Source organism: Zonotrichia albicollis, chromosome 15 (genome assembly GCF_047830755.1).
Source record: "Zonotrichia albicollis isolate bZonAlb1 chromosome 15, bZonAlb1.hap1, whole genome shotgun sequence".
In the NCBI taxonomy this organism is placed as follows: domain Eukaryota; kingdom Metazoa; phylum Chordata; class Aves; order Passeriformes; family Passerellidae; genus Zonotrichia; species Zonotrichia albicollis.
Window position 1 is genome coordinate 10,875,779 of NC_133833.1, and position 15,022 is coordinate 10,890,800.

Here is a 15,022-nt window from a genome sequence, read left to right on the forward strand (position 1 = left end):
GGCTGTGCTGTATTTTTGCCAGAGGGAGGATCATTCTGCATTTCTGCATTCCTGCAGGAGCAGGAATGTGGATAGAGCTGATCTGTACCTGGCAGACCTCCCCCACCAAACTGACCGGTGTGTCACAGGGCGGGCACACACCGATAATGACAACACAGGGCCATTCCCTCAGCCCCAGGTGTGTGCAATCAGGTGAGTCAGGAAATTGAAGGCCAGCTATTCAGCAAGGTCTCTTTGTGTGACACTGTCGCGGTGTTACTCAGAGCTGCGCTGCACGCACAGGTTCGTGGACTATAATTTAGTACCAGAAAATGTATAGCCCAAGGGGCTGGTGAGAGAGCAGAGTCATGTGTAGGCAGACAAAGCTGCGAAACGAGAAAAGGTTTAGCATGAAATGTTCCAACCAGCTTCCCGCAGAAAATGCTGCAGGAGGAAAACAAAGGGGTCCAGGATCTGAGGGGAAAGCTGAGAGTGGCTTTGAGACGTGGAGAGATCCTGGGTGGAAGAAAACGTGGGGTGAAAACACGGATGCTGGCAGAGAGGTTCACCCCTGGGCGGGCACAAGAGTGCGTACAAAAACACAGAGAAGAGACACTTCCTGTGACTGGAAGGGAAATAGGTCCTGGCAGGTGCTGGGATTGCGTGGATCCAGCAAACGTGTGTTTTGGAGCAGGGCAAGTCGAAGAGGAGGGGACAGCACATCTGTCAAGGCAATTACCAGCGCCAGAAAAGGGAGCAAGCGGATCAGGGGATTGTGCTGAAGGTTACAGTGTTTATCACCGTGGCAGAATTTCACCGGGATCCCAGGAGCGCTTTGCCTGGCACACGTATCTCCGTACAGGTAGGACAGACCCACAGGGGCCGAGGCAGCGCTCACCTGGGCTGTGCCACACGGACCCCGAGGGATGCGCTGGGTGTTCCAGCCGAGCCGTGCCCCGGGGATCGGCCTCCGAAGCTCCGGGGAAGGCCCCCAGCAGCCTGGGGCTGCGCCCGGCAGGGATCGCCCTGCTCTCCTCCTTCCCGGGCCGGTCCCGCCGCGGAGCCGCGCCGAGCTCCCGTGCCCGGTACCCGGTAGCCCGGACAGGCACGGGTCCCCATCGCCCCCCGGGCGCTCTGCAGGGCTGGAGGGGTTCTCTGAGCGCTGGCCGTGCGGGAGCTGCTCGGTGCCGTTCTCAAGGACAGTCGAAAGGCGAGAGGACTAGCCAGAGGGCGAGATTGTAATTATTATTATTTCCCCCCAGCTACACGAGAGTAAAGTTCTCCGTGCATCAAAGCCGTCAGATAAATCATTGCCAGCTCTCCCTCTGTGAAGGGGTCCGGCTTTGGATGCTCTGACTGACATCCAGTGGCAACTGAAGTTAGTTATAGGTGGTTCCTGCTTTCAGGGAAACCTCACAGAGCTCCAGCTTTAGAAATGTAGAGCAGTTTCCGGAGGATTCATGTCACTTTGGGTTTTTTAATGGAACTGCAGAGATAATGGTGTGAGCTTCCAGAAAAAAAAACTGTGAGGAAGCCCACATTCACCACTCCTTGGAAAGAAAAGCAAGAATTTTATATCTAGTAACATCTCGTTTCTGTTGTTAAAGAAACACCAAAATGTAAGCCTTGAAAAAGTTTCAGGCTGGATGTTCTCATTCACTTGGTACTGATATGATTCAGAGATGTTTATTTCCTGTAAATATTCCCCTTAGTCTGGAAAGGGGAATTCCCAAAGTGGTATCTCCAAATATTAAACTGCTCTGAGGGAAACTTAATTGGGAATTCATAAACTTCCTAAGAACAGTCATCTTTGACCCTTTGTATGGAAATTATAAACCTCTATTTGCCAGAAACCTGAAATCAGCTGTTAACAGGTTGCAGAGTAATAGCTCAGCAAATGGAGAGCCAAATGTGTGAAACAGGATAAATGGAGTAGCCTGGACTGCTTGACCCAAGGTTTCTCTAGCCATTGCACAGCCCAGCAGTGAAGAAGTTGGGCTGTGTTGTTGTTCAGCCATCTGACATGTTTTCTTTCATCAGGAACTTCCAGGGGAAATATGCATATCAGGATTGCTCTGTCTGCAAACAAACAAGTCCTGTGGCTGCTCCTCAGTTCTCAGCACTGGAAAGGCATCAAAAGAGGAAATCATCCTTAGCACAAAGAGCTGGGATGTTGTTTGCTAATTTTGTTTGGTTTTGTCAGTGGCTCCCATCAGGAAACTGGTTCAAACAGCTGCCATGAAATGTCCTGGACATATAGAGAGGTCACAACTTGCCTTTTTTTCTGGAAAAAAGAGAGGCCAGCATTTGAAAAGTGCCAGTTTTCCAGAATCTCACTGTGAAGGTATCCTCCCCTGTCCTCTTTGGAATTCCCTAAAGGACCCTGCAAAGATGCAGTGCTGATCATGGCATCTGATTCACCTGAATGCAAAAGTCATCCCTCATGGGCTAGGCTTAAGGAATGGAGGGGCAGGAGGGTCTGTATTTATCCCATTTTATATTTTATTGATGCCTTGTATAGAGCAGGGGCTTTGAATTTTGCTCTGACTCATTTAGAAAAATAGTTTTGGGAATTGTGAAATAGTTTGGGATAATGTGGCAGAGCAGGTAAGAGCAGCCAATTGATGGTAAAACCATACATTTGACATATTAATTGTGTTCAGCACTGTCTGTGAATTCCATCTGTAATGGTGGGAGAAGATGGAATTCACTGAGGCCTAACAGAAACCCAGCCCCATTCCAAGCTGCCTTAGGAAGCTGCAAGACTCCATGGGCTCTGTGAACAATGCAAAACAGCTTTGCTTGGCTGCTTCTGTAAGTGCAGCAGAACCATGGAAGAATGCACAGAAGCGCCTTAACAGCTTTGTCTCTTTGCAATAGTCTGGAAATGCTACTTTTTACCTAGTACCTTTACTACCAAATTAAGCAAAATAGTGAAACAGATAATGGGATGAGTAATATTAAACAAGTTGGTGTTTAATCTTGTCTGTTCTGTGTAGCTGCTTGGCCTTTTTACTTCTACAACAATGCTCAGGTGTGTTCCATGGCTCCTGGGTGCTGTTCTCACAGCAGCCATGGTCCTCCCTTTCACCTCAATGCAGCTTCGAATAAGATATAAGAAAGGAAAAACTCAGTACATTTTGGGGAGTCACAAACCTGGCTCTGGTCCCAACACCCAGCAAATCCAAGGGCTGTTAAAACTCTTGCAGAGTAAATCAAAACCTACTCCTGACTCCAGTTTCTCTGTTGAGGCTGGTGAGTGGAACATGTGCTTAAACTGCTCCAAAACGTGCCCTTGCCCTCCCTCTGTGGATACAGCTGACAACTTCCTTAATTTCAAGCCTCCAGCCATCTAAAATGCTAATTAGAGCACTTAAAAGGATTTGAGTCTTCCTTTGGAGATATGTTAACAAAATCATCAAAGAACTAACTATATTTTTCTTCTAACTTTTCCTTCCCCTCAGGGCACAGATCTCTCTCTGCCAGGTTACAAAAAGCAGTTCTCTGGATTCCAGAAATCAGCTCCCAGTTCCAGTTTTACCCATAAACGTTTCCTTAGCCACCAGCATCTTCAACAGGCTGTTGGCATCAGTAAAGATCTCTGTCAGCTTTTCCCTGGCTAGATTACTGACTGGGAATGTAAGGAGCATGTAATCAGTTTATACACAAAGCAGGGATGATGTTCAGCAGCAGATTTAGGGAGCAGTCAGGGTCGTTGCTGGGGAAGGCCATTAAGCAAATATATATATACACACATGTATGAACTTGAGTATTTGATGAGGTTCCACTGACCTCATTAGAATTGTTTGTGTGAACTCAGTCCAACTGCTGTGGTAAGTACAAAGAACTCATCTGGTTTTCTCTGCTAAACAGAAATTATTTGCATTATCACTTTTAATATTCTGGTTTTTAGACTACTATTTTTAATTAAACTGTGGGGCTGAGCTTTTCTGCCACTGAAGCTACAGCAATTGAGCTGAGCCTTGCAGCTCCCCATTCTATTTAGGTTGATACTGGCATATAAAATCACAGAATCATTTAGGTTGGAAAAGGCCTCTAAGATCAAGTCTAACATTTGAGTGATCACCACCCTATCAACTAAACCATAGTACTAAGTGCCACATCTAGTTTCTTGAACACCCCCAGGGATGCTGACTCTCCCACCTCCCTGGACAGCCTGTTCCAATATTTAATAACCCTTTCCATGAAGAAATGCTTCCTGAAGAAGTCCAACCTGAACCAATATCTGAAAGTGAGGAGCAACATTGCAGTGTAAATACTGTGACATTGCAGAGTCTAAAAGTTGTGAGAGACATGAATAAAAATGGCACCTATAAGAGGATTTATTCTGCTTCACTTTGAATTTCCTTCTTCTATTTCCAGCTTCTGTAGCTAAACTAATTCAGAAGCAACTGCAACTTAAATGAAAGTTTGAAACTTGTGTATGTATAATAGAATGACAATTATTTCCCCCAAGACTCTTATCTTCTTTACTCAGTGTTTTCTTCTTCTCCCTTCAGGCCCAATTAAAATATCGGCAGTGCATTGCAATTTCCTGCCTTGTCCTTGCAGCAGAAACCAATGAAGATGAGGTCTGTGTGTTTCATTTTAAACACACTAAAAGTTGCTCATGTTTCCAGATCTTTCAACAACTTGGACATAATGAAGGAGTGCTAATTTGTTTACCCTAAGTAGTCCTAAAGAGGTGAGAGTAGCATTTTCAGTCCTGTTTCATTGTTGCTCCAAAGAATTGTGACCTTTATGGATGACTTGTTTTTGTTTAGGTCATGGATGTGTTTCTGTCCTGTCCCCAAACCTCTCTCCTCTTTTCAGAATCCTTGGCTCACAGTAGAGCTCAGTCTGAGGGGACAGTCAAGGTGCCCATCAGAGGGCTGTAATTCCCATTCCTCCTGGGAGGGCACAGCAGGTGTGACAGAGCAGAGGCTCTTCAGAGGAAGCTTTCAATAGATGAGTTTGCTTGGAGCCAAAACTGGTTTCTGAACCCAGTGAGGAACTGACTCATGTCTGCACCTCAAGATGAGAAAATAAAGTCAGCAGCCAGTGAGAAATTACACAGGATAGCTCTCATGGCAAATAGACTTCTGCAGGCATTTACAAGAATTAGCTAAAAGCATTTCAGATTACATTCCTCCTCTTTTCTTCCTTCTGTTTTGCAAAAGAAGAGGAAAGGCAGGAGCTGCAGTCAGACATACACATCTCTTCAAGCAGCCACTGTGGTAGTGAAATGTTCTTCACAGCCTTTCTTAGGTGGTGTTACACTGAGGTTATTGTTCTTTTCCTCTCAGCTACATAGAATAAGCTGTGTCAATGACCACAGGAAACAAGACAACCACAGCAGGCCTTGTAAAACAGGTTGGTAGGAACCCTCCTCAGAGCAAAACCAGTGGTAGCAGGGAAGGTGCATCACTGATGCCACAGTGGGGGGCTCCTGGCATCACACTTGCTGTGGGCTGGGTCAGCAGCAGCTGCCCTGGGCTGAGCAGGGACCACCCTTCATTTAGGATGGGCGGTACCTAGGATGAGATCTCCTGAATGAGCATTCTGCTTAACATAAACTTGTGTAAACTTGTCAGATCCCTTTACAATACAGAGAAGCACACAGAGCAGTGTATAGGACGTTGGTTTCTTTATTTTTTTTTAATTTTTAAAAATTTTTTTTACAGGTAATACCATCAGTGCAGACGCTAGCAGTGCAGAGCAGATGTAAACACTCTCCAGCCGAGATCTTGAGAATGGAAAGAATTATACTGGATAAGCTTCAGTGGGATCTTTACACAGAAACACCAATTGATTTCTTAAACATTGTAAGCACTATGTTTTGCAATGTTTTTTCTTTAAAGAAATAACTCCTTATCAAATAAGACTAAAAAACACAGATGCACACACACACACCCACCCACACATCCTTCCCAAGATTCTTGGCAAACTACCTATTCCTACCTATCTTCAAGCCTTTTAAAGAATATTACAGTAATAATATTTTTAAAACTTTTTAAAATTTTCTACTATTTAAAACCTTCTATTTTGCTCAAAAAAATTTACTCTTGTCTTTATAGGAGAACTGAAAGGACATTAAAAAGATTCTCATAATGCACTATATGCCTTCTTTATTTTTTTTAAATACAAGCTGCAAAAATATTTCTAACTATTTCCCTTCTCTTAATACTGTACATACAAAGCTGTCAGAGTTTTGCTACATTTCCCACATAGGTTTTTTCTTTAACCATTTTCCTTTTCATCCCACTAATTATTCATTTATGCAATGAGACTACCCTGGTCTGGCACTTAGTTCACATTGCAGTTACTAAACATTTAATAGAAACAATGAATTGTCTTCAAGAAACGATCATGTACTAGTAAGGCAAAATTCATGTGATATGAACATATCCTGGATCCCTATTTTAAAATTATGTGCAAATATTAAGCCATTTTAGGCTGCTGATTGTGAAAACTGCCTTTCGTAGGTGCTTGTTTCCTTGGTGAGTTCAGAGTTCAGTATTACTGGTTTTACTGGATTTGGAACTGCTGTCCTGAACTGAATCTCCTGGACAGCAATCTGGATAATGTAGAAACCTCAGAAATTGTTAGGAAACATAGACCTTGTACATTCATTATCACCTCAGAAAAACAGTTCAATGGTTGGCAAGTACGAACACAGAACACAGAAAAAGAAAACGTGGGGGAAGCCTTCAGGTTTCCTGATATGAGATGAAATTCATCTGTACTTCAGGGTGATGACATGAAAACATATAAACTTCACTAACCTCTGCTTTTCTTTTCATATATATATGTGTGTATATATATATGTACACTTTGTCTTCTCTGCAGTTCCATGCCATGGTGATGTCCAGCTGGCCCCATCTCCCACCCAGACTGCCTCAGAGGAATCCTTCCCTCCACGTTGCACTCTTGACCAAGCAGCTGCAGCACTGTATGGCCTGCCACCAACTCGTGCAGTTTAAGGGCTCCACGTTGGTTTTGGTGATCATCACCTTGGAGCTGGAGAGGCAGACTCCTGGTTGGTTTGTTGTTACTGCTGATCTGCTAAAAAAAGCACAGGTAGGAAGCAAAATGGCCTTTGGTCACAAATCGTGAAGGCAGGACATGATAAAGAATAAAGCCATGTGTATTTACAGTCAGTATTGCACTTCAGCAGCTCCTGAGACTTGTGTTTTTGTCCTGCCTTTGCTGCAACCTTGCTGGTGCTAACAAAAAGGAGCAAAAGTGCAGTTCAGGGATGGGACTGGGGAGAGGGACATCCCTTTGGCAGGGTAGGGAGGGTTCCAAATTCTTGGCCACAGATAGCTGCCTGCATCCTGAGCCAGGAGAAATTCTCTCATGATGGGAGAGTCTGAGAGCACCTAGAAATCTGCCCAGTTTCCTCAGCCTCCCTCTGAACACTAAGAAAACTTTTTAGTATAGTCATATAGCTCTAAAAATAGAACCAGTTTGACTTGTAATGATTCAAGACAAGCTGTATTTCTTTTTTTTTTTTTTTTAAGCTTTTCCCCAGTTTCATAAAACACATGCCTTTTAAGAAAGCACACTTAGAAGGGTAAAGACCCAGGCTGTCAGCTTGCCATCCACCCATTTTGAGGTCTTGAATTTGTCTGAAATAACCTGGCCTCCTGCTGTCCCTCCTGCCTGCTGTTTCCTGCAAAGAGGAAGCAATTGCCCACATTCAGTGTAGTAGAAGGAGGTAATCATATTTATAGGAGTAGTTATCAGGAGCTCCTGGATAAGTGTTTGCCCTCAGGATCAGCAGCATATTGCTGAGGCATGCAGCCTGTCCCTGCCCTCCCCCTGATTACAAAGTGACAGGAGCAGTGGCCAGACAGAAGTCACATATCCAGAACTTAAAATAAATCTGCATCTTTCTTTACAGGTGAACAGCACTGAATTCATGCACTGCCAAGAGCTTGTGGATCTGGAGTTAATGTGCTTGCAGGCACCCAATGCTGTTAATATTTTCTATCCCATCAGCCAAGCTGTGCAGGGCCATCCCAAGGCAAGGCTACCCTGCCAGCCCCTTCTGAATGGCAGAGTTCCCAACAAGGGAGGCTGAGGGTTACTGTAGCCAGCCTGTTTCAGCCCCTTAATACAGCCCAAATTCCTGATCAAACCCCTGAGACTGAAGAATGCTGAGATGGATTCACTCCTGCACAGTGAGGGTGGGGAGGTGAGTGCTGGGAGGATAAGCACAGGAGGATCCTGCCCTCAGCTGAGCTGCTCCTATCCTCCCTTACAGCCACCCAAAAAGGATTTATGGAGAATTACTGCCTTGGAAGCAGCACCTGCAGAACCAGCAGGTCCCAGCAAACAAAACAGCCAGAACAACAGGGCAAAAGTGTCACTGTGCTTCTCAGAGGACAAAGACACTTGGTATTTTCAGTCAGTTTTTTATGTCCTCTCTAAGCAGTATGTGCTACCCCTCACGTTTAAGATTATGTAAAGACAGAAAGCTGGGGAGAGGAGGGACTTGGTCACAGTCCTGCAGCCCAGGGTTCCAGTTGGCAGGCAGCTACAAACTTCATGGAGAACCAAATGCCTCAGAGTTTATTTTTAAAATAGCCATGATGAAGTTTGACAGATCGAGCCTTTCATCCAGCTCATGCCATTGTTCTCTCATTAGAGCTGATCTGGCTCAGCCCATGGGAGCTGAACAGGAGCTGCTGCTGTCGAGGAATGGGCAGCCCCCACTGCTGCCTTTGCAAGAGATCTCAGATGGAACCAAGGCTTTCATTCAGCAGTGAGAAGCTTGAATCAAACCTCCAGTTTTCCTTAAGGCCTTACCTTGTAATCCAGGGGTCTGGGATCTGTGCTTTTTCCTGGTTAAGCCATTACAGACTCTGTCACAGTTCCTATGAAATGTGGGAAATCACTTCTTGTCTACAATCACCATTGCCTTGAGCTCTCACCAACCAGCACATGCTGGTCGGGGTTTTTAAAATTTATTCTGTCTTACTGGATTAGACAAAATAAAATGCCTTTCATAATTCCCCTCCACCACTACAACCACATTATTTCTTACAAATTGCTTCATCTTCATAGCAAAGTAGTTTCACAAAGGTCAGAATAAACCACTCTTGCACTTTTAAAAACCAGCTTCATAAATCCTTTTAAAATTAGTGGAGGTTTTGTTTTAAACAATAGGCATTTTTAGGTGATTGTTACCCTAGTTTGAGGGTATATTCCAGCCAGTATGGGATGGGTAACAGCACCACACCTGCCATCCTGTCACAGAACAGGAGGGGGGTTCATATGGACTGGCACAGGCTAAATATTGAGTAGGTGTCTCATGTAATGACAGGATAAATAACTGTGAGACAGAGATGGGACAGGAGCAAGGAGACAAAGCTGTGCAACTGCACAACTCGTCAGTGCAAGAAGAACATTTCTGGCCTTCTCCCCTTCTTTGTTGTCTTATTCTGTAGAAGAGGAATTCCTGCACTAACCATGCAGGACTGATGTGCTGAGCAGCTGTTCATGCTTTCTCAAATGTTAAATTTGGCAGAGTGAGCTCTGTGTGTGCAGGGAGAAAGCCATGCAGCTCTTGAAACCACAAAGGAGGCCCTTAAGTGTTCCAGTAACATCTAGTAATGGAGACTTAGTGCAAATAACCTGTGTGAACAGACAAGAGTTGAACCAGCAGTGAAAGCCACAGAATTCCCTTGAGCCAGGTCAAAGCTACCTCAGGCTGTGGATGCTGTGGTGAGAGAGGGCCCTGCCCAGGCCTGGGATGCTGCAGGAGCAGGACTTGGGGCTGGTTTAGGCCACACGAGGTTTGTGAGGTCCCCACATACTCAGGGGTCAGGCAGCAGCATGCTTGGAACATGGTATTTACTCATGCTACCACAGGGAGGGTTCTCATTTAATGCTAGGGTTCTTCCCTGCCCCTGAGCAGTGCCTTCCTTTTCTCTCACAAGCTGTGAGTTGACTGCCTGGCTTTTGGGAGGAGGGGAGTTGTCTTTTATAGTTTCCACTAAATAAAACATCAGCTTGGTCTGCCTGTTCTCTGTGGCCCTGGAACAGCCCAGCTGAAAGGTGATGCCCACACCAACCCCTGCAGGAAACTGGGCTGTGTGATGGGCTCTGCTTCCCTCCCATCCCTTTGCCCTGTCTCAAGCAATGCCCCCAGCTGTGTGTACCCGTGGAAATGTCAGCAGCAGGGCTCTGCACACAGTGATTAACATGCTGTAACTCCAAACCACAACAACCCCAACCTCGTGTTTCTCCTCACAGCTGTGAGCCTACGGACACAGTTCTTGCCTGTGGCTGGATGAGGTGTTAAAACCCATGAACAAACTTGTTTTCAAAGTCTCTGCACATCTCTATGATCAACATGCAAAAGTACACATTAACAGGGGTTAATTCCAAAAGATAAAGGCAGTGCTGGAGGCCCCTCAGGGCTCTGTGTTCCCAGTCAGGGTGCAAGATGTCACACTGGGATGGGAACAGCTCACCTGGAGGCTGCCTGTGCTCCCAGGACACATAGCTGCTTCTCTGGCAGCACAGCTCCCTCCACACACCTACTCCAGCACTGCAGTTACCACGAGGGAACAAACACTTCTGTCTTGGCTTCCACAGGCTAGAAATGTCACTTACCTCTTGATTCTGCCATTGCTCAGAATGGAGCTTCCTACCCCAAAGGATGAGCTGCCAGGCACAGGAAGGAGCTGATCTTGCACAGGACCATTCTTGTTACACAGGGAGATTTTTGGATAGTGAGAATAATAGCACCAATTCTCTTTTTTCTAGCAGTACAGGGTCAGAAGCTTTAACATCTTTTCCCTCCCTACCTGGACAAGAAATGAGTGACAAGATGAACACTCCCCACACACAGCAGTGTCAGGAACAATTATTTTGCCCAGTGAGTTTCAGAGAGGATGACATCTCACCCCTGTGCCTACCTGTCTGGACTGTGTGTATAACATGAGTTTACTCCAACTGCAGCTCAACTCACCACTGCAGATCCCATTTGCTCCACATCAGTTACTGGTGAAAACGTGCCAGATTCAGTGAGGGCTGGCACAGGTCTGATGTGGTTATGGCCAGCTCTGTGAGGATTGCTGTTGTGGGGATTATTCACTCTCAGAAGAACTACAGAGAATGCTTGTAGAGTATTTTCAAAGAGCTCTGACCTGGTAAGGTCCCTTCCCTTGGGGGATCTTGGCCCAGGTGAGGCTCTCAAACCCAGACTCCTCTTGTTGTTGCCTCAATTCAGACCAGATTTCCAGATGCCTGAAGCTATCACCACCTTGTAAACAAAGCTGCAATTACACCTGAAATCCCCTATGGTAAACATGCACAGAACTCTTTTCTGTGGCTGTTTTAAACCACCTACAGAAACAGCAAAGCATTTCAGATCCTCTCACCCACCACAATGCCCCCATTCATAACCCCAGCTAAAGGAACAATGTCACAGCTCGTGGAGTCACCCAGGAACCACTGCAGGTGAGGAGGGAGCTGCCCCATTTCAACACAGCACTCACTGGGGGTTTCTGACAAGAAACCTGACTCAGGGGCACTAATTGTGGAGGGTGTGTGATGACCTAGGAGAAATGCTGCACAAATAAATAAATTCCTGTGGTCAGAGAACTGACCAAGAGACAAGAAAAACTGCAACGGGAAGAGTAATGCAATAGTTATACCTCATTTGTGGCATTACAGCAATACAGTTATTGGTTTTTTTTTCTCCTGCTAATTGACTTTGTTGTGTTAAATTGAATTTGAGCAGTACTTACAGTTCAATTCTTTAGGAAGGCAGAAAAGTGCACAGAGATGGAGAGATGCATTAACTTCTGGCAGGTCTCAGAGCCCCCTCCCATTCCTCCTCAGCAAGACATGCAACTGGAATCCCCCTGGTGACCTAACTATGGTCATGACAAACAGAACTTAATCAAATCTGAGCAATTTGGAAAAAGAACAAAAAGCTTCTATTCCCAATTCACTTATCCTTCTGGGAATCTAACTTGACAAAGGCTCCAAGCTGGATGAAAGCTTTGCCAAAGGAATTAGAGTGGCTGGCTCAAAAGAGAACACAAGCAAGTTTAGAACAGTCCCCAAAGCAGCAGCAAAGCTGTACCATGGCTCAGCTGATGGTCACACACAGCTTCAGCTGTCCCACACTTCATGCAAGGAAGACAGACATGAGGACAGACAGAGCCCTCCTAAGCAGCCTTCCAGCTCTGAATTCATGGCCCCAGACACAGCTGTGTCACACCTGGGGCTCCCCACCTGGTCCCACTTCCCCTGGCATCAGTGGTGCCTCAATCCTGCCCACTGTGGCAGCAGGGACAGGCAGGGGTGACGAGCATGGGGTGAAAATGTTTGTCATGAGGTTTCATCCCTACTGCCTGCAAGTGGCAGCATCCTCCACAGCTTCTCCTTGTGTCCAGTTCAGTCCTTTTCAGGCCACATACCTGTTACAGCTGCAATTGCCCAGCTCTGAGTCAGGCTAAGGGCATCCAGAGGGTTTAGAGACTGTCACCTGTCCCACACCCTCTACACTTGTCCCAGAGCCTCTGCAGCAGCCTCTCTGTCTCTCGGGGGGCTACAGGGACACAAAGTCCTCTGTTGAGCCTTGGGGGTCCTGTCACACACACCCACACTCTGATTCTCAGCCTCTGTCCCACTGTGGTCACACCACCAGCATAAGGTAGGGGCACAGGGTGAGGGTGAGATTTCTTCAAAGCTCCTGCCAAAGATTGGCTTTTGGCCACTCCTCTCTGCCAGCCTGGGGCAGCGGGGAAAAGGGAGGGAGACTGGGGACAGCAGCTGCCAAGACACAGGGGTGCACAGGGGACATCACACTTTAATCAGAGGGCAACGGAGTTAATGAGGGGAAACTGGGATCACAGAGGGACACAGGACATTGTTCTGGTTATACTTGGTGCACAAACCATGGTTTTAACAGATGTTTGTTAAACAAGTCAGTTTTGTTTTTATTAAACCCAGCTTTGGTACAGGTCATTCCTGAGATTCATTTACAAGGTTGTTTAAAACAAAGATAAACTGGGGCCTCTCCCTGTTCCTGTGTGAAGTTACTGGGGCACAGACATCACACTGTTTTTCCCCTTTCCTTTTCTTAAAGAAAAGTGTTTGTGTAAGGGGAAGTCAGTCTGTTACAAACACAGAACTTACACCAGGAACACTGAGTCTCCAGCTTTAAACCATTTCTTCTCCATTAATAAATAACATTTAGTTGTGCTTTAACATGGCTCCCTTAGCACCCATCACATCCCAGCAGGATGAGCAGAGCCCAGACTGGCCAGGCAGGGTCACCTGGCCCAAAGCAGCAGAGGGGAGGTGGGCAGGGAGCTCTGGGGAAGGGGTTATGGTGTAAGGCACCAAGTGCAGCCCTCAGAAAACCAAAGAGATGAAGGTTGGGGCATTTTGGTTATAAAACCTGTAAGTATACAGAAGCAAGCTGCACAGAAGAGCTATTGTTATGAAAAGTGAGAATCCAGCTGAAAGATTAGGGATGTCAGGTTAGGGACATCGGGTTCCCCAGTTACACCCCAAAACCAGAGTGAGGAGAGGACCTGCAGGACCCTGTTACTGCAGCAGCTCGAGCAGCAAAGCTGGAAGCTCCTCACACTACCCCAGCTCTGTCCCTCACCTCTCTGGAGTCAGTCAGTGTTAACTCCCTCGGGCTGAGCCCCAAAAGAAGCATTCTGGGTTTAGTGCCAGCCGTGCAGCAGCGTGAATTAGCAGTTTACCTTTTGCAAGTATCTTGGATTTCAACTTTACCAAGAAACCTGATTAAGCAAACTTTTCCCCATCAAAAGACACGGTGAATTTTAGTCCTTGCTACATATTCTCTTCTGTGCAACATATTGCAAGCTTAAAGGTGTAAGCACCAATTAATTTCTTCTGCATGAGATGTTTTGGCCTTAATAAATCTTCTAATTAACATATCTTCCTGTTGTTATGGAGTACGCACTGGGAAGACTAAAGAAGCTATAGAAAGAACAAAAGAAAATCAGTGTTTAAGTTTCAGTTATTTACATTAAGTAAAGACAGCATGAAAGGTCAAAGCACCAATCTATTGTACAGACATTTGAGTTTAACCCACTGCAACTTGGAGAAGCTCTCACAGCTGCCAACGTCTGTTTGGAACTGGTAATAAAAGGACTGATTTAAAATTTTAATGAAAAGACCTGGTGATGGAACAGGAGAAAGGACTGCTGGTGGAGCAGGAGAAATCCCAGGTGATGGAGACCCCCAAGAGCAGCCAACCACCCACACAGATGGAGCAGTGGCTTTGCAGGGTCCCTCACAGCTGCAGAGTTCTCCAGAGGGAACAGCCAAGGACAAGGCTGGGTTTGTGGGGCTGTCTCCTGAAGGAAAGTGCCATCATGCCATGTCCCATGGCCTTGGCCACCAGGCTTGGGCTTGGGAACTGCAAAGCATGGGCAGCACCTACCTCTCTGCTGAGCTGCTTCTCTAACAAACCTGTGCACTTCTCCTCCTCCTCAAAGCATCTCTAGGAGCTTTGCACAAGTATTAATGAATACTCTTAACACTGCTCCTCTGGAAAGACTCTTGCCAATGCACATCATCTGAATCACCACACGGCCCACCTTTAAAAGCACCAGCTGCTCCACCGCCTTTGGTTCCCTGAATTCTGAATGCATGTGCTCCAATCTGGTCTCCCAGATTTGGCTTTAAAATGTATTGGGATGGAGAAGGATGTAAACACTTCATACAAACCACTTGGTATCAATTGGTAATTCCTTACTGAAGTTTTTGCTTAAAAGGTTTCCAGATACATATTCCTAAAAAGCTTGGAGAGGCAGCCAGGAACACCAGCCTGGGTTTGTTCTTCAAGCTGGGGCTGCAGAGAAACCTCCCACCATCAGCACAGCTACAGCAAACACTGTGCATCAGCCAAACCCCACCTGGCAGTGTCTGCAGTGCAGCACTGATCTCAGCACAATACCAAATAAACCCCAGAAGGGCCCAAAGTTGAGTGAATATAAGCTGGTATGTAGCAATGGTCCAGAACAGACACTGAGAA

At 46.0% G+C, this 15,022-nt stretch overlaps 1 protein-coding gene across 4 annotated transcripts in view; it reads right to left on the bottom strand.

Moving 5' to 3' along the window:
- Positions 1–5,609: 5,609 nt before the first annotated feature.
- The window catches only part of SEPTIN8 (septin 8), a 42,134-nt gene continuing 32,721 nt past the window's right edge, over positions 5,610–15,022 (bottom strand). For 2 of the 4 annotated variants that reach the window (XM_074552447.1, XM_074552450.1), the window contains exon 10: positions 5,610–7,044. In XM_074552447.1, coding sequence (XP_074408548.1) covers positions 6,879–7,044 — 166 coding nt within the window. In that variant the 3' untranslated portion in view covers positions 5,610–6,878. Of the gene's footprint in view, positions 7,045–7,447; positions 13,963–15,022 lie in introns of those variants that run through there. The other 2 variants (XM_074552446.1, XM_074552448.1) reach the window with 2 other exon arrangements.